The following is a 27,837-nucleotide window of genomic DNA, read 5'->3' on the forward strand; positions in this document are numbered from 1 at the left end:
TGGCCACCGCACCGCTCCACACCACACAGCTTTCCACTCACATTAAACATGTAGCAGTCCAACACAGGAACTACTGTAATGCTCTCCTCCTAATCAGCTGCAGCCCAATCTCTCTCTGTAGCACAGCCCTATTCCCTATATAGTGTACTACTTTGGGCCACGGTCAAAAGTAATGCACTATATAGGGAGTAGGGTGCTATTTCAAATCAAACCAAATCAAATTTTATTTGACACATGCACCTTACTGTGAAACTTATAAGCCCTTAACCAACAATGCAGTTTTAAGAAAATAGAGTTAAGAAAATATTTACTAAATAAACTCAAGTAAAACAATTTAAAAGTAAAACAATAAAATAACATTTTTTACGTTTTTTGTTATTTTTTATGGGGGGAGAAGGATTACTTTTATACTATTCCAGGTATTCCTTAAAGAGGTAGTGAGGCTATATACAGGGGGTACCGGTACCGAATCAATGTGCGGGGGTACAGGTTAGTCGAGGTAATTTGTAGGTAGGGGTAAAGTGACTATGCATAGATAATAAACAGCGGGTAGCAGCAGTGTAAAAACAAAGGGGGGGGGGGTCAATGCAAATTTGCAAATTTGGGACGCACGTTCAGTGACCTCTGGATGACTCGTAATAATAACCAGCTACATCACACACTGCTACGTTTCTACATATGGACTTCTGACATGCAATTCAATGTACTGCAATAATCACGACAGGTACGCTCTCCGTTTGTGTGGAAGTACATTTAATGCTGCAATAAAAAATGTTTTGCTCCAGAAGGAAGCATCATTCTTTAGGGTGTTGACCTGGTCCATATTGCAAAGATCAATGACATTTTCATTTTTTGTGAGCTAGAGAACCCACTGGGCACAGACGACAATTCAACATTGGTTCAACGTAATTTAATTGAAATGACGTGGAAACAAAGTTGATTCAGCCAGTGTGTGCCCACTGGGAAGTGTCTCTTTTAAAAGAACATTCTTCAAGGGAGATTGTATCTTAAAGTAATGTAGTACTCAATGGTAATAATTAGAGAGATCCTTTCTACACTGCCTTGTGTGTGTTTTGCTGTCTGACTAAATACAAGCTAGCTCCATCTTTGCGTTCTTCTGTAATCTTCTAAATACGTATTTCACAAAGTTAAAACCCATTTTGATATTTTTTTGGTTTTAATATCACTCTTATTCATTAAACATGCCAATTAAACAGAGACGATTTAGTTCTAAGAGGAGAGATGAAAAACAAGCAGGATCATGAAAGGCTTAGCTGGCGGTTGTGAATTTACATAGAGCGTTCTTCTGGTCCAGGTGCTGCGCTGCTGCTTCAAAAGGGACATAATTACACTCAGGCACTTGTTGCAGGCTGGGGAAACCACAAGAGAGACTGCAGGGCTCCTCTCAGTCTGACACGGCTAACACTCTGGGAGAACATATAGCACAGGCTCAAACTAGAGGAGACACCGAGGCTAAGCTTAGTAAAGAGCTGTAGCTAGCGCTATGATAAGAGTCTTCTTCTCATGTAGAATTGTTTACTGGGGCTTTTTCGATCCCCGTGTAGTGGAGATACTAAGCTTGGTAAAGAACTACATTTAACTCTCATAGTTTTGTGTTTTGTGTTCAATCCCCATGTAGGCCCTACAGTATTAGCCCTAGGTTATGGTTTTCAGGCCTACAGTCTAGACATGATTTCATCCCTTTTCATGGTGAATCAGTCTTCAATTAGACTCCTGTTTTGAATTATGTTCAGGTTAATCCAGGGTAATCTACAGTATATCTGCAAAACAAATTAAGGAATTGAAATGTTTCTGGTAGAACAGTTGGACTAGGAAATAAAATGGTGTTTAAAGTAGCGCTCACACCCAAGCATTTTATGAGAACTTCTTGGATGATGTTCGTTTTTTTGCGTTCTATGTACATTTTCCCCTGCATGTTAGATGTTAGTATTAATGCAGTAGAGAATAAACTATACTCCACTCCACAGGTGTGCCTGATGTCCTGTTTAATGTCTGTCCAAATGACACCATATTCCCTATTTAGTGCACTACTTTTGACCAGGACTCTGGTAAATCTACCAGGACCAATTCCCTTTGTTAATTGAGTTGGATCAGGGATCTCCAACCTTTTCTCTCATGAGAGCTACTTCATACAAAACATTTTTTATCCTGAGCAACTTGTATACAAGCAACATATTTTGGTATTGGTAGGCCCGGCCTATTTAGCTGAATTGATTAATAGAAACGTAGGAGAGAGAGATCTATTCTAATGCCTCCACCTGCCACTATTCTTTACATTACATTTTCAATGCTGTTTTCAGACTTCACTTTCTGAAAGGTTGGAATGAGTAGTGACGCATCGCATGACTCCAAGGTTTTCTCTCTTGTGTGTTTTGTTAACGCTGTTTTAGTATAGTTGTCTTTGTAACATCAGGTTAAAACATGCTCCGAGTTACAGCACACCTTATGCACAGTAGCCTCCAGGGTGCCTGACCTCTGTGAAAAGGGAGTCTGTGTACAGTATGTCCACACCGGTATAAAAGATAGTTAGTTGTAGAAACGGGCGTGTTTAAAAAAACGGCCTCGTCTTTTCTTCACAGTGATTTTTGTATCGTTATTGTGTGGAGAGAGAAGAGAACTTGAGGCTGCTGTTCCGTGTGGATTAGCTTGACTTGAGTTGGACTAGTTTTTGGTTGAGTTTTTCTACTGATACAGCAAGGTGTTTCTGAGTGGAATGTTCCCCCTCACAATGTTCACTCTTCGCTTCTGTCCCAAATGGCACCCTATTCCCTATATAGTGCACTACATTGACTCTGGTCAAAAGTAGTGCACTATGTAGGGAATAGGGTGCCGTGCCATTTGGGACGCAACCTTCCTTAACTCCTCACTCGCCCTCCAGCAGTTTGTCAATCAGTGCTGGTGTCCTCCTACTCAGCACTTCAACTATATCAGAACCTAGGGCCCTCTGTCTCTCTGTCTCTCTGTCTCTCTGTCTCTCTCTCTCTCTCTCTCTCTCTCTCTCTGTCTCTCTCTCTCTCTCTCTCTCTCTCTCTGTCTCTCTCTCTCTCTCTCTCTCTCTCTCTCTCTGTCTCTCTCTCTCTCTCTCTCTCTCTGTCTCTCTCTCTCTCTCTCTCTCTCTCTCTCTCTCTCTCTCTCTCTGTCTCTCTCTCGCTCTCTCTGTGTCTCTCTCTCTGTCTCTCTCTCTCTCTGAGGTAGGAGCTATGCAGAGAACATCTTTGTCTTGGAGATAGATAGCAGGGTAGGATGGAGCTGAGCTGAAGCAGCGTTTTGGGGCGTTATTTAAAGTGCAAGCTGTGTTTGTGAGACGTGTTGTCAGACGTGTTGTGAGACTACACTCACATTATACTGTGTAGTTTCAGTAATGAGTACTCCTCCAAAATAGACGAAGGCTGCGTCCCAAATGGCACCCTATTTCCTTTATGGTGCACTACTACTTTTGACCAAGGCCTCTAGTGCTCTGGTCAAAAGTAGTGCAATATGTAGGGAATAGGATGCTATTTGGGATGCATTCTCTCCCTCTCTCCCTCCCCTCCTGGAGGACCTGAGCCCTAGGACCATGCCTCAGGACTACCTGGCCTGATGACTCCTTACTGTCCCCAGTCCACCTGGTCGTGCTGCTGCTCCAGTTTCCACTCTTCTGCCTGCAGCTATGGAACCCTGACCTGTTCACCGGACGTGCTACCTTGTCCCAGACCTGCTGTTTTCAACTCTCTCGCTCTACCGCACCTGCTATTTCAACATCTAAATGCCCGGCTATGAAAAGCCAAGTGACATTTACTCCTGATGTACTGACCTGTTGCAACCTCTACAACCACTGTGATTATTATTTGACCCTGCTGGTGATCTATGAACGTTTGAACAGCTTGGAGAAAAATCTGGCCTTAATGGCCATGTACTGTTATAATCTCCACCTGGCACCCCTCAGAGCCTGGTTCCTCTCTAGGTTTCTTCCTTTCTAGGGAGTTTTGCATTGCTTGCTGTTTGGGGTTTTAGGCTGGGTTTCTGTATAGCACTTTGTGACATCTGCTGATGTAAAAAGGGCTTTATAAATACATTTGATTGATTGATGTGGCTGTTGTGTGTTACGGTGTGTGGCTGTAGTATAATTCAGAAATGTGCTGTGGTAGAATACTGGTTTTAACTAGTGAAATATTTTTTCATTAGGTTGTGTTAGTAGTGACCCACATTTCCAAGTTTTCATGGAATAATACGCCTATGATGTAACCCACTGTAACCATGATAACAAGGTGACAACATTCATTTGTGGTATATAATGGATGCATTGAGTATATAATGGATGCATTGAAAAACCCATTCTGACCATGTTCTCGTTATTTTATTACTGTACCCCTATTTCACTGAAATAGTGTTTCTCTCAAAATAAAGAATTCCTCGTTCATAGCCCATAGTGTGGGTAATGAACCACTTCACATTTCAGCCATTGTAATGATTTGTGTAAATCAAATTGTTACTCAGCAGTTGTTTGCTTCTCTTTGAGATGTGACCTTCAGGTTCTTGGAGGATTCATAATGGTGTTTTATTTAGCCTAGCTAACTGATCTTGGGCATTCCATTGTATGGGACTGTGTGTGCTTGTCCGTCCGTCCGTCCGTCTGTGTGTGTATGTCTTTAGGAGGATCTGGTGGTGAACCACATGGCGTGTAAGACCGTGGAGAACGTGTGTACCATGGTGTCCCACTACGCCCAGGGCTTCATCACCGGGGAGATGGGCCCCATGCTCTGGTACCTGTTCACACACTCCACCGTCGACTCACTACGCGTCAGCGCCATCTCAGTGAGTACAAACACCACACACAATACACTAACCAGGGGAACATGAACTCACTCACTCACTCACTCACTCAGCCACTCACTCACTCAGCCACTCACTCACTCAAATATTTTACTTTCATTTGTGATTGAAGTAGACATATTGTATGTACTGATGAAATACTACTGGATGGATTACATTCATTTATATAACCTGCGTTGGGACTAATATCTTGATACCAGACCTAGGTTCCTATTTAAAATGTTTCTTGATTGAGCTTGTCTGGCCCAAAGAAACCAATGGAATAGTCCCAAATGTGCAAACCCCGCCTATCCGCCACTTCAGGCACTATTAGATGTGTTGGAAAGTGAACTTGATAGTGATTGAGGCCTTCCTGTTTTATTAACTTCATACAGGCCCTGTGCAGAATCACCCGCCTCTCAGCTAGTGCCTTCCAGAGTGTGATTGACAAGGTGGGGCTGCCGGCCATCTTAGCCAGCCTGGTGTCGGGGATCAGCCGTGTCCAGCAGCACATACTCACCATGTTCGCTGCCATGCTGGCGTCCGGGGCCCACGCGCAGCTACACAGGCTAGTCCAGGAGCGGGTATGTAACCTACTGGAGTTTAGCATCTTGTTAAACACCAACACTCCTAAATGATACCATGTTCCCTACATAGTGCACTACATAGTGCACTACTTTTGACCCTATGGTCCCTGGTCAAAAGTAGTGTACTATGTAGGGAGAAGGGTGCCATTTGGGACGCAGGAATGACAGCACAATGAAAGCACAACATGGGGATAACGCCATGACACGAGCTGCTCTCTAGCCCCTCCTTGATTGGAACTGTCACTGTGAGGCTAGACGTGTGGCCCATGCCATAGCAGTATGGGTTTGGTGTTGTCTCTGTGTGGACGTGTTTCAGCCCTGTGCCATCTTCTTCAGCACTAAACATCCCATCCGTCTCGGCACCGCCGCCCTCTCCCTAACCTCTGACAGATAATTGGCCATTAGCGTCTTGTGCTGCTAGTTCCAGCCAACACAGGAGATGAATCCCCTCTCCTCTCCTCTCCCCTCCCCTCTCCTCTCCTCTCCTCTCCTCTCCTCTCCTCTCCTCTCTCCCTCTATCTTTAATCGTCTGGCCCAGTTAGGGTTAGTTTTAAGTATGAACAAATCATGGAATATAAATCCTCTCCCAACTGAGTGCGTGCAGCCAAAGCCAGATAAGAAAGAGAAAGGTTTGTCTGCGTGATGTCTAGTCTGTCTCAGGGCCTCAACAACTGGGATGGTAGAGAATCATTTTCTTCAAAGAGAGGAGGTCTGGCGCTGTTCTCTTCTTTCCTTAGGTTGACATGACTCCCAGTCAGTGAGACTTGAACAAACATGCCTTATTCTTACTGATGATTATCTTTAAATATTCATCTTGCTTTCAGGATTCTCCACGGAGAGGGGCAGTACTGTTTCATAATAGCAGTAGGTTTGCTAATGCACAAACAAGGCCCTCCCTCCTGTAAAGTTCCTATAGACAGAAATGAATTGAAGGAGAACCAATTTGGCTGAAATTAAACATGATCCTTTAATAATGCTGCGCATCCTGCATTATCTGAAGTGGTAATCAATTGGAATATGAGCCGGTGTAAGTGATTTAAGAAGGTACTGTACATCGCTGCCTTCAAGGTTCTGTGAGAGTACCATTGGTCATTTAGTTTGACCTGAATTAATCTACATGTACATTTCCAATTTCACTTGGGAAAAAACAAGTCTTTGAGTGCATAAAACTTACTGCATCACCTTTGCACCAATTATAAAATGCTATACATTTTCCTCATTAATTCCCTTGACAAATAGAAGTCCGGAAAGCCTTGTGTTTATTCATGAATTTTAATTTCAATGAATCTCTAAGCAACTCCACTAATTGGGGAAGGAGCTGCAACAATCTTCTAGTGCAGCTTGGAATACTGTTGATGTAATTACAATTTATGCAGCAGAGTAGACCACAGGCTTTTGAAATTAATTAACTCAACTGCTCACAAACACAACAACAGCCAGTATTTAATCACAGTGTTTAGGATTGTTCTTGTCTGTCTTACTCCTGACGTCATTTTCCATTTTCCTCCTGATTGTGTAAGTTAATCAGTTCTGCCTAATTTGCTGCCCAGTCAATACAGTTGAGCCAATTAGTTCTATTAACCTCTGATTTTATGATAAGTGTATTGTTTTGGAGAGGCTGTTGTTTCCCCTGCAGCACCTTCCAGATAGTGTAAGTGATAACACCTGTACCAGCCCACAGGGAGCCTTCCATCTCAGTGTAGCTCAGTGTCAGGTCAACACTATAGCTGTCTCTCCTGGTCAGCTAAGACTCAGTGTCAGGTCAACACTATAGCTGTCTCTCCTGGTCAGCTAAGACTCAGTGTCAGGTCAACACTATAGCTGTCTCTCCTGGTCAGCTAAGACTCAGTGTAGCTCAGTGTCAGGTCAACACTATAGCTGTCTCTACTGGTCAGCTAAGACTCAGTGTCAGGTCAACACTATAGCTGTCTCTCCTGGTCAGCTAAGACTCAGTGTAGCTCAGTGTCAGGTCAACACTATAGCTGGCTCTACTGGTCAGCTAAGACTCAGTGTAGCTCAGTGTCAGGTCAACACTATAGCTGTCTCTACTGGTCAGCTAAGACTCAGTGTAGCTCAGTGTCAGGTCAACACTATAGCTGTCTCTACTGGTCAGCTAAGACTCCGTGTAGCTCAGTGTCAGGTCAACACTATATCTGGCTCTACTGGTCAGCTAAGACTCAGTGTAGCTCAGTGTCAGGTCAACACTATATCTGGCTCTACTGGTCAGCTAAGACGCAGTGTAGCTCAGTGTCAGGTCAACACTATAGCTGGCTCTACTGGTCAGCTAAGACTCAGTGTCAGGTCAACACTATAGCTGACTCTCCTGGTCAGCTAAGACTCAGTGTAGCTCAGTGTCAGGTCAACACTATAGCTGGCTCTACTGGTCAGCTAAGACTCAGTGTCAGGTCAACACTATAGCTGACTCTCCTGGTCAGCTAAGACTCAGTGTAGCTCAGTGTCAGGTCAACACTATAGCTGACTCTCCTGGTCAGCTAAGACTCAGCTAACCCCACTTGACTCCATTACAGTTGAACATGTCTTAAAGGGATAGTTCTGACTTACCCTAGGGTGTTGTTGTTTTATCAAAACCAATTTTAAATGTGGCTGGTTTTTATGGAGAGTCCATAATCTCCAGGCTAGCATTTTTTGGCGAAGGTAGCAATGATAGTCAAATAGATTGTATCATAACACCAAAACAGTGAACTATCCCATTAATCGAGTGGCTGTCTGTCATAACAGGACTTTGTGGTGAAGATAATGCGTTCCCTGGAGAGCCCGTCCTCTGTCATCAGAGCCAAGGCCTTCCTGGTTCTCCTTCAGGTCCTCTGCAGCAACAGGGACATGCTGCTACTCTGCTGCAACTCCAGGTACAGACAGGTTTACTACACATTCTCACACACACATGGATGCACGCACATGCTAGCATAGGTAATGAAATGTGTCCAACAGCACTATTTTGGCTTTGTAGAGGAAGACTGGAATGGAATAGATGCCTTAAAGTCCTCAGCCTAGAACCAATATCAAAGTGCAACATGGTGTAAAAAACACTGTTAAATGAGTTCTAGCAAATGGCACAGCAACCGGAGAAATGGTTTTCTCTAATAAATTCCACTGGTTGCTCAAGCAAAATATCATTCTAAACCAATTTATGCCGGGAAAACACTTTTAAGCCCCAGGATTTGAGATAAAGTATTTTGAGTGGGGGAAAAGGGGTGGAATCCTGAATCAAAGGGAAGAAGAGATGGTTATTTGATAAGGGTTGAATGTTGTTGTCTGTGACTCGGATCTCTACTATAATTATGAAGAGGAAGTAGGACAGCTCTTTGTATCAAGCTGATAGTAGGTTATACTAGGTCTGATAGTAGGTTATACTAGGTCTGATAGTAGGTTATACTAGATCTGATAGTAGGTTATACTAGGTCTGATAGTAGGTTATACTAGATCTGATAGTAGGTTATACTAGATCTGATAGTAGGTTATACTAGATCTGATAGTAGGTTATACTAGGTCTGATAGTAGGTTATACTAGGTCTGATAGTAGGTTATACTAGGTCTGATAGTAGGTTATACTAGGTCTGATAGTAGGTTATACTAGATCTGATAGTAGGTTATACTAGGTCTGATAGTAGGTTATACTAGGTCTGATAGTAGGTTATACTAGATCTGATAGTAGGTTATACTAGGTCTGATAGTAGGTTATACTAGATCTGATAGTAGGTTATACTAGATCTGATAGTAGGTTATACTAGATCTGATAGTAGGTTATACTAGATCTGATAGTAGGTTATACTAGGTCTGATAGTAGGTTATACTAGGTCTGATAGTAGGTTATACTAGATCTGATAGTAGGTTATACTAGATCTGATAGTAGGTTATACTAGGTCTGATAGTAGGTTATACTAGATCTGATAGTAGATTATACTAGATATGATAGTAGGTTATACTAGATCTGATAGTAGGTTATACTAGGTCTGATAGTAGGTTATACTAGATCTGATAGTAGGTTATACTAGATCTGATAGTAGGTTATACTAGGTCTGATAGTAGGTTATACTAGGTCTGATAGTAGGTTATACTAGATCTGATAGTAGGTTATACTAGATCTGATAGTAGGTTATACTTGGTCTGATAGTAGGTTATACTAGATCTGATAGTAGGTTATACTAGATATGATAGTAGGTTATACTAGGTCTGATAGTAGGTTATACTAGGTCTGATAGTAGGTTATACTAGATCTGATAGTAGGTTATACTAGATCTGATAGTAGGTTATACTTGGTCTGATAGTAGGTTATACTAGATCTGATAGTAGGTTATACTAGGTCTGATAGTAGGTTATACTAGGTCTGATAGTAGGTTATACTAGGTCTGATAGTAGGTTATACTAGATCTGATAGTAGGTTATACTAGATCTGATAGTAGGTTATACTAGGTCTGATAGTAGGTTATACTAGGTCTGATAGTAGGTTATACTAGGTCTGATAGTAGGTTATACTAGATCTGATAGTAGGTTATACTAGGTCTGATAGTAGGTTATACTAGATCTGATAGTAGGTTATACTAGATCTGATAGTAGGTTATACTAGGTCTGATAGTAGGTTATACTAGGTCTGATAGTAGGTTATACTAGGTCTGATAGTAGGTTATACTAGATCTGATAGTAGGTTATACTAGGTCTGATAGTAGGTTATACTAGATCTGATAGTAGGTTATACTAGATCTGATAGTAGGTTATACTAGATCTGATAGTAGGTTATACTACATTTACATTTACGTCATTTAGCAGACGCTCTTATCCAGAGCGACTTACAAATTGGTGCATTCACCCTATAGCCAGTGGGATAACCACTTTACAAATGTTTTATTTTATTTTTTATTTAATTTTTTAGGGGGGGTGGGCGGGGGGGTAGAAGGATTAGTTTATCCTATCCCAGGTATTCCTTAAAGAGGTGGGGTTTCAAATGTCTCCGGAAGGTGGTGAGTGACTCCGCTGTCCTGGCGTCGTGAGGGAGCTTGTTCCACCATTGGGGTGCCAGAGCAGCGAACAGTTTTGACTGGGCTGAGCGGGAACTATGCTTCCGCAGAGGAAGGGGAGCCAGCAGGCCAGAGGTGGATGAACGCAATGCCCTCGTTTGGGTGTAGGGACTGATCAGAGCCTGAAGGTACAGAGGTGCCGTTCCCCTCACAGCTCCATAGGCAAGCACCATGGTCTTGTAACAGATGCGAGCTTCAACTGGAAGCCAGTGGAGTGTGCGGAGGAGCGGGGTGACGTGAGAGAACTTGGGAAGGTTGAACACCAGGCGGGCTGCGGCATTCTGGATGAGTTGTAGGGGTTTAATGGCACAGGCAGGGAGCCCAGCCAACAGCGAGTTGCAGTAATCCAGACGGGAGATGACAAGTGCCTGGATTAGGACCTGTGCCGCTTCCTGTGTAAGGCAGGGTCGTACTCTCCGAATGTTGTAGAGCATGAACCTGCAGGATCGGGTCACCGCCTTGATGTTAGCGGAGAACGACAGGGTGTTGTCCAGGGTCACGCCAAGGCTCTTCGCACTCTGGGAGGAGGACACAACGGAGTTGTCAACCGTGATGGCGAGATCATGGAACGGGCAGTCCTTCCCCGGGAGGAAGAGCAGCTCCGTCTTGCCAAGGTTCAGCTTGAGGTGGTGATCCGTCATCCATACTGATATGTCTGCCAGACATGCAGAGATGCGATTCGCCACCTGGTTATCAGAAGGGGGAAAGGAGAAGATTAGTTGAGTATCGTCAGCGTAGCAATGATAGGAGAGGCCATGTGAGGATATGACAGAGCCAAGTGACTTGGTATATAGGGAGAATAGGAGAGGGCCTAGAACTGAGCCCTGGGGGACACCAGTGGTGAGAGCACGTGGTGCGGAGACAGCTTCTCGCCACGCCACTTGGTAGGAGCGACCGGTCAGGTAGGACGCAATCCAGGAGTGAGCCGTGCCGGAGATGCCCAGCTCGGAGAGGGTGGAGAGGAGGATCTGATGGTTCACAGTATACTATACACAGTATACAGTATACACAGTATACTAGATCTGATAGTAGATTATACTAGATCTGATAGTAGGTTATACTAGATCTGATAGTAGGTTATACTAGGTCTGATAGTAGGTTATACTAGATCTGATAGTAGGTTATACTAGGTCTGATAGTAGGTTATAGTAGGTTGTATGTTGGACAGAGTTTCTGTAGTCAGTCTCTTGTTCTTACTTTACATAATTGGTGCAGAGTTATTGATTATTTCTGAGTATTTTAGTAGCACCTTGCTAAAATACTAAATTGTGAAGAAATCAAATAACATATTTAAATGCAAAGTTTCATAACAAATGTAGTTAGTTATGAAAGTTTCAGTGCTAACTTTTGTAAAAAAAAAAAAAAGTATATCTTGATAGGCATTTCTGCTTTTGTGTGTGAGCCCAACATCATATTTAGAAATGGAAATGAATTGGCCTAGTTGCAGTTTAAACAGGCTAGACTAGCCATCCCTGTCTGTAGACGTCCACCCCCCCCTCTCTCTTTCCCTCTCCTCTCTCTCTCTCTCTCTCTCTCTCTCTACTCTCGCTCTCTCTCTCTCCCTCTCTCTCTCCCTCTCCCTCTCCTCTCTAGCCATGTGATGCTGTTGGCTTCTATTTGCTCCCAGACTTTAACAAGTGTTCCCAGGGCGGTCCCTGTCAGCACTAACCCCCCCACTCTATCTCCTAACGTGAGAATCGTCTGCAGCGAGCGGCGGCACTCACCCAAACACTTCTCTAATTAGCTCCACTGTGGCGCGCAGAGCGCACGGCCCACCACACGCTCCTCATCGTCACGCCTTCTGATAAACCAGCCTAGCACCCTGTTGTGGAAATGTCAAGTTTGTTGCTTTGCGTGAAGTGTTTTCAATGGTCGGAGAAGACATGGAGAGACACTTGTAGGCCAAGCCAGGCGATGCACGGTGACAGCGTTGCAGGGTGAAATATGCTCTGAAGAAAAGTTGTCTACATGTCTTTTTATAGCTCAACTGGAAATGTGGAGAAATTGGTTAGAAGTTTAGTACAACTGGTAAAAGGTCTGAGGGATTGAGGCCTTTATTTGATAATGCATATAACCAATGGATGACATGTTAATAGCCACGATAGTTTCATTGGAATTATTTATTTAATGATGTAGCCTGTGATATGCATCATAAATCAAAAACATAGGTTGGACAACATGACCTGTGGTGTGTACCAGTGGCGGCTGCTGAGGGGAGGACGGCTCACAATAATGGCTGGAATGGAGCAAATAGATTGGCATCAAACATGGAAACCATTATTTTGTTGATACCTTTCCACCAATTCTGCTCCAGCCATTACCACGTGCCCATCCTCCCCATTTAAGGTGCCACTAACCTCCTGTGGTGTGAACATAATTATATATATACAGTGCATTCACTTCATCTTTCCCTCGATCCTGACTAGTCTCCCAGTCCCTGCCACTGAAAAACATCCCCACAGCATGATGCTGCCACCACCATGCTTCACGATAGGGATGGTACCAGGTTTCCTCCAGATGTGACACTTGGCATTCAGGCCAAAGAGTTCAATCTTGGTTTCATCAGACCAGAGAATCTTGTTTCTCATGGTCTGAGAGCCTTTAGGTGCCTTTTGGCAACTCCAAGCGGGCTCTCATGTGCCTTTTACTGAGGAGTGGCTTCCGTCTGGCCACTCTACCATAAAGGCCTGATTGGTGGAGTGCTGCAGAGATGGTTGTCCTTCTGGAAGGTTCTCCCATCTCCACAGAGGAACTCTGGAGCTCTGTCAGAGTGACCATCGGGTTCTTGGTCACCTCCCTGACCAAGGCCCTTCTCCTCCGATTGCTCAGTTTGGCTGGGCGGACAGCTCTAGGAAGAGTCTTGGTGGTTCTAAACTTCTTCCATTGAAGAATGATGGAGGCCACTGTGTTCTTGGGGACCTTGAATGCTGCAGAAATATTTTGGTACCCTTCCCCAGATCTGTGCCTCAACACAATCACGTCTCGGAGCTATACGAACAATTCCTTCGACCTCATGGCTTGGTTTTTGCTCTGATATGCACTGTCAACTGTAGGACCTTATATAGACAGGTGTGTGCCTTTCCAAATGATGTCCAATCAATTGAATTTACCACAGGTGGACTCCAATCAAGTTGTAGAAACGTCTCAAGGATGATCAATGGACACAGGATGCACCTGAGCTCAATTTTGAGTCTCATAGCAATACTTATGCAAATAATTGTCTTGCTTTGTGAGCATTGAGCATTAAGCAGGGTTGAGGCTGAGGGAAAAGACTGGTTAATTCCATTCTGACTCTTGTTAATCGGGCCGTGCCGCTGTGGACAGAGAGAGAGAGAGAGAGAGAGAGAGAGAGAGATGTGGACTAATTTGATTTGCAGTTAAATGAACACTGGGGCCTGATTGTGTGGAGCTGAGTGGGCAGATTCTCTCATCAGCAGCAGAACAAATGAACGAACACTGCTGAAATTATATTCCCACTGGCCCCCCAGGACTATAACAGGAAGTGGGAAGCCCAGATGTCAGGCTGCCACGCCTATCAATCCCCGTCACTCTGGTACCAGCTCCCCTTTCGCCCCCGTTCCTCCCAGGATTCCAATTATAGAGCGATGCGTGTAGGCTGTCGGCAGCTAACGTCCTGCCCACGACTAAATGTAATTTATAGTGAAAGTCACACTTCTCTCTCTCTGCTGTTCATCTCTTCTTCCTCAGGGAATGTAAGGGCCCACCTACTGACGTAGGACTAGTAGAAGGCTGGTTGATCCCTACATGCTGTAATAAATATATTTATTTAAGTCATCTGAATGGCCCTGGATTTTGTATTTCCCCCTCTTGCCTTGGCTTCACCTGGCTGTCTGCTGTCTGCTGCCTGCCTGCCACAGCAGGCTCCTATGTATGTCCCTACAGAGAAATTATCAAACGGTAGAATGAGGTGAATTTATTGGTGCAAATGGAATGTGTTTGTGTGGAAGGTCTTTATAGGTCAGAAGTGTATGGGTTAATATCACAGCTGTCTTCCTGTCACACTGGGGAAGGTATTTTCTTTCCAAGGACCAAGAATATACTGTATCACAACTAAATAGAGGCCTGTTGCTGCCCCAAGTTGCTTTGCTATACTGAAATATGTTTTTCTCATCTATTCATTTGGTTGTGATTTAATATCATATTGTCTGGTGTTTGAAGTGTGAAGACGGCATGTTTCCTTTTGCTTTTAAAACAGCTTTATGACAGTCATATCATGCCAGTGCCAGTTACTTGCTTAGGCTTCTTTCTCACTCAAGTGTTTCTCTCAATTTTCTCAGTGTTTTTCATCACTGTCTAATTTGGAAGCCAGGTGTTTTTGGGGAGGGGAGTAGATGGCTGCTGGGTAAACGTCTGTGGATGGAGTATGTCATGCAGACGTGTGTTCTGTTGGTGACAAGCATGTTAATAAGCAAGCGCCCAGGGGCTGTACGTGCATGTGTGTGTGTCTCTGTCTCTGTGTGTGTGTGTGTCTGTCTGTCTCTGTGTGTGTGTCTCTGTCTCTGTGTGTGTGTGTGTGTGTCTGTCTCTGTGTGTGTGTGTGTGTGTGTCTGTCTCTGTGTATGTGTGTGTCTGTCTCTCTGTGTGTGTGTGTCTGTCTCTGTGTGTGTGTCTGTCTCTGTGTGTGTGTCTGTCTCTGTGTGTGTTTCTGTGTGTGTGTGTGTGTGTCTGTCTCTGTGTATGTGTGTGTCTGTCTCTCTGTGTGTGTGTGTCTGTCTCTGTGTGTGTGTCTGTCTCTGTGTGTGTTTCGTGTGTGTGTGTGTGTGTGTGTGTCTGTCTCTGTGTGTTTGCTTTGCAGCTGTGTCTGCTAACTGACATGCATACCATCTCTGTCCAGTGCTGTACTGACCAGGAGACATCACATCTTGTAGGCTTTGTGTTTGAGTTCTGGAGTCTTGTTTCAACTTGTAGGCTGTGTGTTTGAGTTCAGGAGTCTCGTTTCAACTTGTAGGCTGTGTGTGTGAGTTCAGGAGTCATGTTTCAAATTGTAGGCTGTGTGTTTGAGTTCAGGAGTCTCGTTTCAACTTGTAGGCTGTGTGTGTGAGTTCAGGAGTCTTGTTTCAACTTGTAGGCTGTGTGTTTGAGTTCAGGAGTCTCGTTTCAACTTGTAGGCTGTGTGTGTGAGTTCAGGAGTCTTGTTTCAACTTGTAGGCTGTGTGTTTGAGTTCAGGAGTCTTGTTTCAGCTTGTAGGCTGTGTGTTTGAGTTCAAGAGTCTTGTTTCAGCTTGTAGGCTGTGTGTTTGAGTTCAGGAGTCTTGTTGCAGCTTGTAGGCTGTGTGTTTGAGTTCAAGAGTCTTGTTTCAGCTTGTAGGCTGTGTGTTTGAGTTCAGGAGTCTTGTTGCAGCTTGTAGGCTGTGTGTTTGAGTTCAGGAGTCTTGTTTCAGCTTGTAGGCTGTGTGTTTGAGTTCAGGAGTCTTGTTGCAGCTTGTAGGCTGTGTGTGTGAGTTCAGGAGTCATGTTTCAAATTGTAGGCTGTGTGTTTGAGTTCAGGAGTCTTGTTTCAACTTGTAGGCTGTGTGTTTGAGTTAAAGAGTCTTGTTGCAGCTTGAGGGCTGTTTTGATGCTCCTCATTGATCTCTCAATCTATGACCCTTTATTTTAACCCTAATTGTTGTCATGAATATCATTTATTTGCTATAATACGTCTTACTAATTCTGTTTTCAATGGCTTGCCTTGTATTGATCCCGGCTCCGTCCGGCTTCAGGGTAGATTGGAGGCTGTAGGTGAATAATAATGTTTTCTTGGCTCGTTTTGCAGAATGGTGATGTACATTGAAAGAGACATCAGAAAGGCCACGCCAGGGAAGGAGCTACAAAGCAGCAATGAATACCTGTCAAAATGCCTCGATCTGCTCATCCGTCACGTCGTGCTGGAGCTGCCAGCCATTCTGGGTAAATCAATCACAATAACACAAAACCACAGAACTAAGGGGAGTAGAGGAGAGGTAGGGGAGAGGAAAGGAGAGGAGAGGAGAGGAGAGGAGAGGAGAGGAGAGGAGAGGAGAGGAGGTGAAGTGAAGTGAAGTGGGGTAGAGAGGAACTTGCATCAATGGCTGGATGGAGCAAGCCAATTTGATTCCCCCTCTTTTTAATTACCTTTCTGATTGAATTTTAAATCACTCAGCCAGGTATTGACCTTTTCCTGCTGTTTCATTTGTAAATCAGTGCTGCTAACATGGCACGTCTCCCATCAGGGCCGGAAGCCAGACCCAACCGGTTCAAACCGGTCCGGGCTCATTCTCCTCTAACATCACGGGGAGGAGAGGAGAGGGGATGGGATGGGAGGGGGACGGGTGGGGAGAGGAGATGGGAGGAGAGGAGAGGGGATGGGATGGGAGGGGGACGGGTGGGGAGAGGAGATGGGAGGAGAGAGGAGGAGAGGGGAGGGGGATGGGAGGAGAGGGCAACGGAGAGAGAGAAACCCCTCTGTCCTCTGTAGATGACATGCTGTCTGTCTGTCTCTCACCCCTCTGTCCTCTGTAGATGACATGCTGTCTGTCTGTCTGTCTGTCTGTCTGTCTGTCTCTCACCCCTCTGTCCTCTGTAGATGACCTGCTGTCTGTCTGTCTGTCTCTCACCCCTCTCTCCTCTGTCCTCTGTAGATGACATGCTGTCTGTCTGTCTGTCTCTCACCCCTCTGTCCTCTGTAGATGACATGTTGTCTGTCTGTCTCTCTCCTCTGTCCTCTTTAGATGACATGCTGTCTGTCTGTCTGTCTCTCACCCCTCTGTCCTCTGTAGATGACATGCTGTCTGTCTGTCTGTCTCTCTCCTCTATCCTCTGTAGATTACATGCTGTCTGTCTGTCTGTCTCTCACCCCTCTGTCCTCTGTAGATTATATGCTGTCTGTCTGTCTGTCTCTCACCCCTCTCTCCTCTGTCCTCTCTCCTCTATAGATGACATGCTGTCCGTGCTGGGCAGTATAGTGGGCAGGAAGCATCCCTCCACTGTTCAGGCCAAGCAGCTGAAGCAGAGTGTACCCATGATGACCGTGGTGCTCCACCTCCTCACCTCTCAGGTGACCCCGCATACTGTACTACTGTATGTCACAAACACTGTCTGTTAGGGCTGGGCGCTATACCGTGTTTTACCATATACCGGTATTGATGCACGGACCGGTTTGGGTTTTTACTTTACCTTCTATAACGGTATTTGAGCGGTATCTCCATGCTGCTTTCCACACAGACCTAGCCCCGCCCCCTGTCACTCAAGGAGTGCATTTGTTGTTCCTCGACCAGGAGACACTTGCTTCATAATATAAATCCACTAGCGTTCTATAATTTCACTATTAGTTTGTGTTTCTTACATCTGCAAACAGCTAGTTTGTCTTTTCTTAGCAAGTTGGGCCTAAATCGTGTTAGCCGCTAATGCTAATCGCTAATTAGTAACAAATGTACTGAGTCAGAGCAAACGTAATTAGCTATACTGCCTGATAATACCAGTGAGGGTGTAGACCTAAATTAGCATGTTGTTTGTGCAACATAATCTTCTAAATCAAAGAGGATTACGCAAAGCATGAATATGTTAGCTACATGAAGTAGCTGAGAGAAAACATTCAATGTAGCCAAAGATTATAGGGTCCCTTAGGAAACACTTATCAATACTTTGGTTCCTACCGTGTCACAATAACGCCTCCCCGGCATTTTCATTCGTTGTCATGTCAAACAACACTGTATTCAAAGTGCCCACTATTATATTTTAACTATATAATTAGAATAATCATTCTATTTCCATGATTCCAAAAGTTCACCGAAGGGTTTTGCTCTAAATTGCAAGCCAAATCGCAAATTTGGTTAAAAATAAGGTGTAGATTGTTTGCCCATATCGTGCAGCCCTACGTGTGGAAATGATCTCAAAGGAGTGCAGGAAATGCAGAAATGGATGAACATGCTGAAAATTATTTTTGGTTGAATTGAACAGTATAAAACAATCAGAATGGAGAAAGACCCATTTGAAATCACTTAGAATGTATGTGTTGCAACCCTAGGGTCACGCACTACTCACCGCTCTTCGTACTTGGCGACTTCAACCTCCCAACGTCTGCCTTCGATTCATTTCTTTCCAACTCTCTCTTTCCCCTCCTTGCCTCTTTTGACATCACATTTTCCCAATCCCTTCCAACTCACAAGGCAGGCAATACGCCTTACCTCATCTTTACTAGAGGCTGCTCGCCTACTAATCTCACTGAAACCCCCCCTCCAGGTCTCTGATCACTACTTTGTTTCCTTTTCTGTCTCCCTTTCCTCCAAACCTAACCACTCAGCCCCTACCCAGATGGTCATACGCTGTCGCAATCTTCACTCTCTCTATCTCCCACTACTCTCTCCTCTTCTATCCTATCATCTCTCCCTACTGCTAAATCCTTCTCCCTCCTGTCTCCTGATTATGCCTCTTCGACCCTACTCTCCTCCCTTTCCGCATCCTATGACTCGCACTGTCCCCTTTCCTCCCGGGCGGCTCAGCCCTCCCCTCCTGCTGCATGGCTGAGTGACTCATTGCGAGCTTACAGAACAGGAATGCGGGCAGCTGATCAAAAATTGAGGAAAACTAAACTTCCAGAGGACCTATCATTCTTTCACTGCCTGCTCTCTACCTTCTCTTCCTCTGTATCCGCTGCTAAAGCCACTTTCTACCACTCTAAATGTCAAGCTTCTGCCTCTAACCCTAGGAACTATTTTCCACCTTCTCCTCCCTCCTTAATCCTCCACCCCTTCCCACTCCCTCCTCCCTCTCTGCGGACGACTTTGTCAACCACTTTGAAAAGAAGGTTGACGACATCCGCTACTCATTCACTCAGCCTATTGAGTCCACTGGTCTCACTCACACAGAACTACCCTACGCCGTGACCTCTTTCTCCCCTCTCTCTCCAGATGACATCGAGCGACTAGTGAGGTCTGGTTGCCTAACAACCTGCCCGCTTGATCCCATCTCCTCCTCCTTTCTCCAGACAATCTCTGGAGACCTTCTCCCATTCCTCACTTCCCTCATCAACTCATCCCTGACCACTGGCTGCGTCCCCTCTGACTTCCAAATGGCCCAAGTTGCTCCCCTCCTCAAGAAATCAACACTTGACTCATCTGACGTCAAAAACTATAGTCCTGTATCCCTTCTTTCTTTTCTTTCCAAAACACTTGAGCGTGCCGTCTCTGACCAACTCTCTCGTTATCCCTCTCAGAACAATCTTCTTGACCCTAACCAGTCAGGCTTCAAGACGGGTCACTCAACCGAGACTGCTCTCCTCTGTGTCACTGAGGCTCTCCTCTCTGCCAAAGCTGACTCTCTTTCCTTTGTTCTCCTCCTCCTAGATCACTGTGAACCATCAGATCCTCCTCTCCACCCTCTCAGGGCTAGGCGTCTCAGGCTCTGCACACTCTTGGATTGCATCCTACCTGGCAGGCCGCTCCTGCCAGGTGACGTGGAGAGGATCTGTGTCTGCACCACATACTCTCAGTTCTGGTGTCCCCCAGGGTTCGGTTCTAGGCCCTCTCCTCTTCTATACACCAAGTCACTCTGCTCCGTCATATCCTCACATGGTCTCTCCTATCATTGCTATGCGGATGACACTCAACTACTTTTCTGCTTCCCCCTTCTGACACCCAGGTAGCGACACGCATCTCTGCTTGCCTGGCAGATATCTCAACTTGGATGTCGGCCCACCACCTCAAGCTCAACCTCGACATGACGGAGCTGCTTTTTCTCCCGGGGAAGGCCTGCCCGCTCAAAATCCTCTCCATTACGGTTGACAACTCCACAGTGTCGCCCTTCCAGAGTGCAAATAATCTTGGCGTGACCCTGGACAACACCCTGTCATTCTCTGCAAACATCAAAGCAGTGACTTGCTCCTGCAGGCTTCATGCTCTACACCACCTGTAGAGTAAGACCCTACCTCACACAAGAAGCAGCGCAGGTCCTAATCCAGGCACTTGTCCTCTTCCGTCTTTACTACTGCAACTCGCTGTTAGCTGGGCTCCCCGCTTGTGCCATCAAACCCCTGCAACTTATCCAGAACGCTGCAGCCCGCCTGGTTTTCAACCTTCCCAAGTTCTCTCATGTCACCCCGCTCCTCCGCACACTCCACTGGCTTCCAGTTGAAGCTCTCTTCCACTACAAGACCATGGTGGTTACCTACGGAACAGCAAGAGGAACTGCCCCACTCTACCTTCAGGCTATGGAAAAATGTACTTTCTATGCCTGTGATATGTGGTTGTCCCACCTAGCTATCTTAAGATACATGCACTAACTGTAAGTCGCTCTGGATAAGAGCGTCTGCTAAATGACTAAAATATAAAAATAAAGCAAATGAGAAGTTTTATTTTATTATTCAAGAAAACATAAAATACCGTATTTCCATCCAATGACCGTGATATGATATTTTGCACATATCGCCCAGCCATACTGTTTGTGTGTGTGAGCGTGCGTATGTGCATGCAGATCAAGTGTACAGTGTGTGTATGTGCGTGCATGTGCGTGATTGCAAAATGAGATTACTTGTTTAATAAGATGGGACCTCAGTCAGTTATAATTGATTCACAAGCTAATGGGTCAGGATTGGTCTGGATCTCTGACACTATTGGAATAACTCCCAATTGGCTGTTTGAACATCTTATAGGAGTCTTATAGCATCTCTCCATCGTAAAACATACAGCACACTGCCTAGAGGCTTCAACTGATGCTTATTGATAACTTAGCAGAAGGGTTTCAGAAATGTGTGTCCACTCCTACCACCTAGAGCCAATGAATCAGGGGGTTAGCTTTACGAGCTGTGAGTCTCTCTCTCCTCATCTAAACCAACATAGATCTTAATCAGCTTTATCAGAGGCAGAATAGAGCAGAGAACAGTGCCAGAGACCACGGCTCATCTGAGCACTGCCACAACTAATTGTATTAGAATGCTGCAGTCGAACAGTAACACACACGCCCACACACGCGTCAAGTACTGTGTGCAGTGAGTGTTAATAACCTTGATACGTAATTGAGGTTGCTTCGTTTTATGCTGACATACAGTATCTGAGCTCTTAGGAGTGGTAAAACTAATGTGGTTGTTTACCCAATATGGTTATGGTTCACTTGGATAACTGTAGACTGGCCAACACTGAGAGGGTGTCAAATAAAAGTACCAGGTTAACAAGGAGAAGTTGAAATATTCACACCCCACTGTATATCTGATGTCAAAGTGTGTTTGCTATGTCACTGTGGCAAAACAGATTTAGATATCAAAGTCATAGCTGATGCACTATTTAAGTTTACATTTAGGCTAAACTTTGAATCCTCTTTTCCAAAACCATAATTACAAATACATAATATACCCAGAGTTGTCATATTAAACGTCTTGAAAATTGCATGAAAGGTTGTTATTTTCATCCCACTCTGCCTCACAGTGAGATTATTGCCAGTTGCCAAAAGAAATGGTGGGGAAATTGGATTTTGTGGTGACAGTCTCAATTATGCAGAGATTATTAATATGACTAAATCCTAGCGAGAGAGATGCTTGTCAACAAGCAGCCTGGTCGATGAAACCATGCACTGATTAAATATAGCACTTCCATTTCCCCTGCCATTCTTCATGGAGACTAGACAGCATCACCACAGTGGTTGAGCCATCTCATTTGAAAAAGTAATAACTTGTCACTCTGATAGATCCCCCACTGCCATTACCTCATTTTATAAGGTAACGCATTTAATAGTCTGTTAAATGGGATTACTGTGTTATTTAGCTGTGTTGTGACAGATGGCTGTCCCTAATAGCGGTGGTCCTTGCCATGCGTGGGTAATGACATGATGATATTAAAGCTAACTGTAGCTGGGGCTCTGATGTGAGCCTGGACTGATGCTCTAGTTTACATCAATGTGTCTATCACTTTACTACAGGCCACGTCTGCCCTGGAGCTCTTAATCAATCAGTGAATGGAGCAGTCCTTTCAAGATGCGTGTGTGGTGGGAGGGGGTAGGTAGGTGGGGAATAGACTTGATGGAGCACAGTACATTCATGTTGTTTTAGTGGATGGACTCTCTTGCCTGTGTGTCGTGTGTGTCGTGTGTGTCGTGTGTGTGTGTTTCCACCGCTGGACCTGGTGAGAAAGGGAAAACGATGCTCTACTGTGGGCTGACATCTCAGTGGGGCTTTACGAAGCCTCTGCTTACAGGAGCAGAGAAGGTTGGCAAGGAATTAAGAGTTAGAGAGGAGGACAGGTTGGCTAAGGTCAGAGTGTAATATCTCTCTCTCTCTCTCTCTCTCGCTCTCTCGCTCTGTTTTGTAGATATTCAGGCCACAGGTAGTGACTGAGGAGTTTCTCTTCAAATTTGGAGCACTGCTGGTAAGTCATTGAGACAGTGGTGTATTGTGGTATAGTCCCGTGGCCTTCTGCACCCCTCATTCCTGATGTTGTGTCTTCCAGAATCACATAACATCTATTGATGCCAGTGAGACCAGTTTGGGCAGTGCAATAGGTGAGTGAATATCAGCTTGCTTTATCACTGTTTTTTAGTACTGTAGGCTTCATCTGCATCTGAACAACTGGCCCATAGAGTCCATACTGTAGGTGTAACCTTGTGCTGTTTGATTCCCAGGACAAGCAGGTTCAGAGGAGCTGATCAGGAACACTCTGTCAGCTGTGGAGGCCATCTCCCAGCACCCAGCCCTGCTGACGCCCCATCACTGTACTGTGAGTAGGGTCCTAGCCCCTAACCCTCTAGCCCCTAGTCCCTAACCCCCTAGTCCCTAACCTCTTAGCCCCTAACCCCCTAGTCCCTAACCCCCTAGTCCCTAACCTCTTAGCCCCTAACCCCCTAGCCCCTAGCCTTTTAGCCCCTATCCCCTAACCCCCTAGCCCCTTAGCTCCTTAGCCCCAACTCCTTAGACCCTAACCCCTTAGCCCCTAGTCCCTATCCCCTTAGTCCCTAACCTCTTAGCCCCTAACCCCCTAGCCCCTAGCCTTTTAGCCCCTATCCCCTAACCCCCTAGTCCCTAACCCCCTAGCCCCTAGCCTTTTAGCCCCTAGTCCCTAACCCCCTAGTCCCTAACCTCTTAGCCCCTAGCCTTTTAGCCCCTAGTCCCTAACCCCCTAGTCCCTAACCTCTTAGCCCCTAACCCCCTAGCCCCTAGCCTTTTAGCCCCTAGTCCCTAACCCCTAGTCCCTAACCCCTAGCCCCTAGCCTTTTAGCCCCTATCCCCTAACCCCCTATCCCCTAACCCCCTAGCCCCTAACCTCTTAGCCCCTAGCCTTTTAGCCCCTAGTCCCTAACCCCCTAGTCCCTAACCTCTTAGCCCCTAGCCTTTTAGCCCCTAGTCCCTAACCCCCTAGTCCCTAACCTCTTAGCCCCTAACCCCCTAGCCTTTAGCCTTTTAGCCCCTAGTCCCTAACCCCCTAGTCCCTAACCCCCTAGCCTTTTAGCCCCTAGTCCCTAACCCCTAGCCCCTAGCCTTTTAGCCCCTAGTCCCTAACCCCCTAGTCCCTAACCCCCTAGCCCCTAGCCTTTTAGCCCCTAGTCCCTAACCCCCTAGTCCCTAACCCCCTAGTCCCTAACCTCTTAGCCCCTAACCCCCTAGCCCCTAGCCTTTTAGCCCCTAGTCCCTAACCCCCTAGTCCCTAACCCCCTAGCCTTTTAGCCCCTAGTCCCTAACCCCCTAGTCCCTAACCCCCTAGTCCCTAACCTCTTAGCCCCTAACCTCTTAGCCCCTAGTCCCTAACCCCCTAGTCCCTAACCTCTTAGCCCCTAACCTTTTAGCCCCTAGTCCCTAACCCCCTAGTCCCTAACCCCCTAGTCCCTAACCTCTTAGCCCCTAGCCTTTTAGCCCCTAGTCCCTAACCCCCTAGTCCCTAACCTCTTAGCCCCTAACCCCTAGCCCCTAGCCTTTTAGCCCCTAGTCCCTAACCCCCTAGTCCCTAACCCCCTAGCCTTTTAGCCCCTAGTCCCTAACCCCCTAGCCCCTAGCCTTTTAGCCCCTAGTCCCTAACCCCCTAGTCCCTAACCTCTTAGCCCCTAGCCTTTTAGCCCCTAGTCCCTAACCCCCTAGTCCCTAACCCCCTAGTCCCTAACCTCTTAGCCCCTAACCCCCTAGCCTTTTAGCCCCTAGTCCCTAACCCCCTAGTCCCTAACCTCTTAGCCCCTAACCCCCTAGCCCCTAGCCTTTTAGCCCCTATGCCTCTAGGCTCTATTGACGCCCCATCACTGTACTGTGAGTCTGGCCCTGTGGTCTGCAAGGAGCCTGCAGCAACACTGGCCCCGTCCAGAAACAACCCTTGACCCCTAACCCATAGGCACTGGTCCACTCAGATGTCCACTCATAAGTGCGGAGGGGCTAAGGACTAGAGGTTAGGGATTGTCTACCAGCCCAGTACTTCCTTCCCAACACAGGGCCCTGGCATTTGGGGTTGACTTGGAGTAATAATGTATGGTGTTGGAGTGAGACCATCAGACCATCAGACTATCAGTTGTGCTGCCTCAGCTGGGCCTTGATCTGGTCTGAGGAGGCTGTGTAATGAATATTGACCTACAGGAAGGAGCTGGACCAGGCACGGGCTGAGTCCTAAATGGAGCGCTATTATCTATATACTATGGGCCACGGTCAAAAGTAGTACACTATAAAGGGAATAGGGTGCCATTTGGGACGCACACAGGAAGTAATGAGTTGAAGGGGCTTGTGTTCCTGTGAAGAAGAAGAAGAAGAAGAAGAAGAAGAAGAAGAAGAAGAAGAAGAAGAAGAAGAAGAAGAAGAAGAAGAAGCACAGCTCCTCTGAGAAGAAGAAGAAGAAGAAGGAGAAGAAGAAGAAGCACAGCTACTGAGTAATATGAGAAGGCACTTTAATTACATGTCTGACACTAGTCATTAGACACCACTGAGCGTTGTCTGTCAGCGGTGGAGTTTTGAGAAGGGAGCAGCACAAACACATGCATGAGTAACACACACACACACACACACACACACACACACACACACAGTTTGATTGTTTCCTTTTGTTGGAACAAGCTCTCTGCAGAGGTGAACCACAGCAATATCAGATCTAGTCATCTGTTTTTAGTTCTATCTATTTATACTCTTGACTGGCTGTTGCTTTATAGAAATGCTTCTTCTGAGTCAGACAGACACATTAAAAGCAGTTTGCATGATGGAGGGAGAATATGTGCTCAACTAAATATAATGGGAAATAGGCGACAGCGACACAAAATGCTCCGCAAAGCACAACAGTCTCTTTTGATGGATATATTCTAATAAAAAACAAAGGTGCTCAATGGATCCGTCTCAAATGGCACCCTAATCCCCTTACAGAGTAGTGCACTGCTTTTGTCCAGGGCGCATAGGGCTCTGGTCCAGGGTAGTGCACTATATAGGGAATAGGGTGCCATTTGGGACGCATCCATCGAGACACAGTACATCCTTTGTACCCACCTCAGGCTTCATATTCTAATGATGTCTCCCGTTTAGATGACGTCCTGGTTGAGACTAGAACAGAACAGAACAGAGCGTTTACTGTTGTTTCTATGGAAATAGTCCTCATCATAATAGGGATGGATCCAATTGTTATTATAAAAAGCGCTCACATCAGGTGTTATTTTCTAATGGTGTATATGATCAGAGGACAGGGGCAACATCATATTTACATAGAAATTGGGAGTGCTCACACAAGTGCTTGATTTCATTGCTCCTAGCTTTTATAGACGACATGTTGTAAAGAAAAGACATGATTATACATTTGCATGTGATGAATAAATGACTTGTAGGCAATTTAATAATAGGAGTCAAATGTAAATAGTGTCTTGTTTTATGTTTATTTGTTTATTTTGTGTATTTTTTTTTAATGTTTATTTGTTGTTTAGTTTGTTTATTTTATGTTTATGTGTTGTTTATTTAATGTTTTTTTTTTTTATTTTATGTTTTTATTTTTTAATGTTTATTTTTTTATTTTTTATTATTTAATGTTTATTTGTTGTTTATGTGTTGTTTATTTGTTGTTTATGTTTATTTATTGTTTATTTGTTGTTTATGTGTTGTTGTTTTTATCTCTTCAAGGTTGTTGATTGCATTCTTCCTCCACTGACTTCTCTTGCCTTCAGTAAAAACGGTAAGGAAACGGCTGGGTCATGTGATCTCCATAGGACATACAGTGCATTCAGAAAGTATTCAGACCCCTTGACTTTTTCCACATTTTGTTACGTTACAGCCTTATTTAAAATGAATTAAATTGTGTTTTTTTCTCATCAATCTACACACAATACCCATAATGACAAAGCAAAAACAGGCTTTTTTTCCTAAAATAAAATAAATGAAATTTCACATTTACATAAGTATTCAAACCCTTTACTCAGTACTTTGTTGAAGCACCTTTGGCAGCGATTACAGCCTTGAGTCTTCTTTGGTATGCTTGGCACATTTGTATTTGGGGAGTTTCTGTTTCTCCCATTCTTCTCTGCTGATCCTCTCAAGCTCTGTCAGGTTGGATGGGGAGCGTCGCTGCACAGCTATTTTCTCTCCAGAGTTGTTAGATCGGGTTCAGGTCCGGGCTCTGGCTGGGCCACTCAAGGACATTCAGAGACTTGTCCCGAAGCCTCTCCTGCGTTGTCTTGGATGTGTGCTTAGGGTCGTTGTCCTGTTGGAAGGTGAACCTTCGCCCCAGTCTGAGGTCCTGAGCGCTCTGGAGCAGGTTTTCATCAAGGAACGCTCTATACTTTGCTCCGTTCATCTTTCCCTCGATCCTGACTAGTCTCCCAGTCCCTGCCGCTGAAAAACATCCCCACAGCATGATGCTGCCACCACCATGCTTCACCGTAGGGATGGTGCCAGGTTTCCTCCAGATGTGACGCTTGGCATTCAGGCCAAAGAGTTCAATCTTGGTTTCATCAGACCAGAGAATCTTGTTTCTCATGGTCTGAGAGTCCTTTAGGTGCCTTTTGGCAAACTCCAAGCGGGCTGTCATGTGCCTTTTACTGAGGAGTGGCTTCTGTCTGGCCTGATTGGTGGAGTGCTGCAGAGATGGTTGTCCTTCTGGAAGGTTCTCCCATCTCCACAGAGGAACTCTGGAGCTCTGTCAGAGTGACTATTGGGTTCTTGGTCACCTCCCTGACCAAGGCCCTTCTCCCCCGATTGCTCAGTTTGGCCGGGCGGCCAGCTCTAGGAAGAGTCTTGGTGGTTCCAAACTTCTTCCATTTAAGAATGATGGAGGCCGCTGTGTTCTTGGGGACCTTCAATGCTGCAGAGATTTTTTGGTACCATTCCCCAGATCTATGCCTCGACCCAATCCTGTCTCGGAGCTATACGGACAATTCCTTTGACCTCATGGTTTGGTTTTTGCTCTGACATGCACTGTCAACTGTGAGACCTTATATAGACAGGTGTGTGCCTTTCCAAATCATGTCCAATCAATTTCATTTACCACAGGTGGACTCCAATC

The 27,837-nt window shown here is 45.3% G+C and overlaps 1 protein-coding gene across 4 annotated transcripts in view; it reads left to right on the top strand.

Moving 5' to 3' along the window:
• Positions 1-27,837, top strand: part of LOC121542634 (serine/threonine-protein kinase ULK4) — a 153,997-nt gene that overhangs the window by 24,183 nt on the left and 101,977 nt on the right. For all 4 annotated transcript variants that reach the window (XM_041852083.2, XM_041852084.2, XM_041852085.2 and 1 more), the window contains exons 20-28: positions 4,654-4,815; positions 5,208-5,396; positions 8,139-8,266; positions 16,209-16,342; positions 17,347-17,468; positions 22,708-22,764; positions 22,846-22,897; positions 23,018-23,112; positions 26,460-26,511. In XM_041852083.2, the coding sequence (XP_041708017.1) occupies positions 4,654-4,815; positions 5,208-5,396; positions 8,139-8,266; positions 16,209-16,342; positions 17,347-17,468; positions 22,708-22,764; positions 22,846-22,897; positions 23,018-23,112; positions 26,460-26,511 (991 nt within the window). The remainder of the gene's footprint in view (positions 1-4,653; positions 4,816-5,207; positions 5,397-8,138; positions 8,267-16,208; positions 16,343-17,346; positions 17,469-22,707; positions 22,765-22,845; positions 22,898-23,017; positions 23,113-26,459; positions 26,512-27,837) is intronic.

Source organism: Coregonus clupeaformis, chromosome 28, assembly GCF_020615455.1.
Source record: "Coregonus clupeaformis isolate EN_2021a chromosome 28, ASM2061545v1, whole genome shotgun sequence".
NCBI lineage: Eukaryota > Metazoa > Chordata > Actinopteri > Salmoniformes > Salmonidae > Coregonus > Coregonus clupeaformis.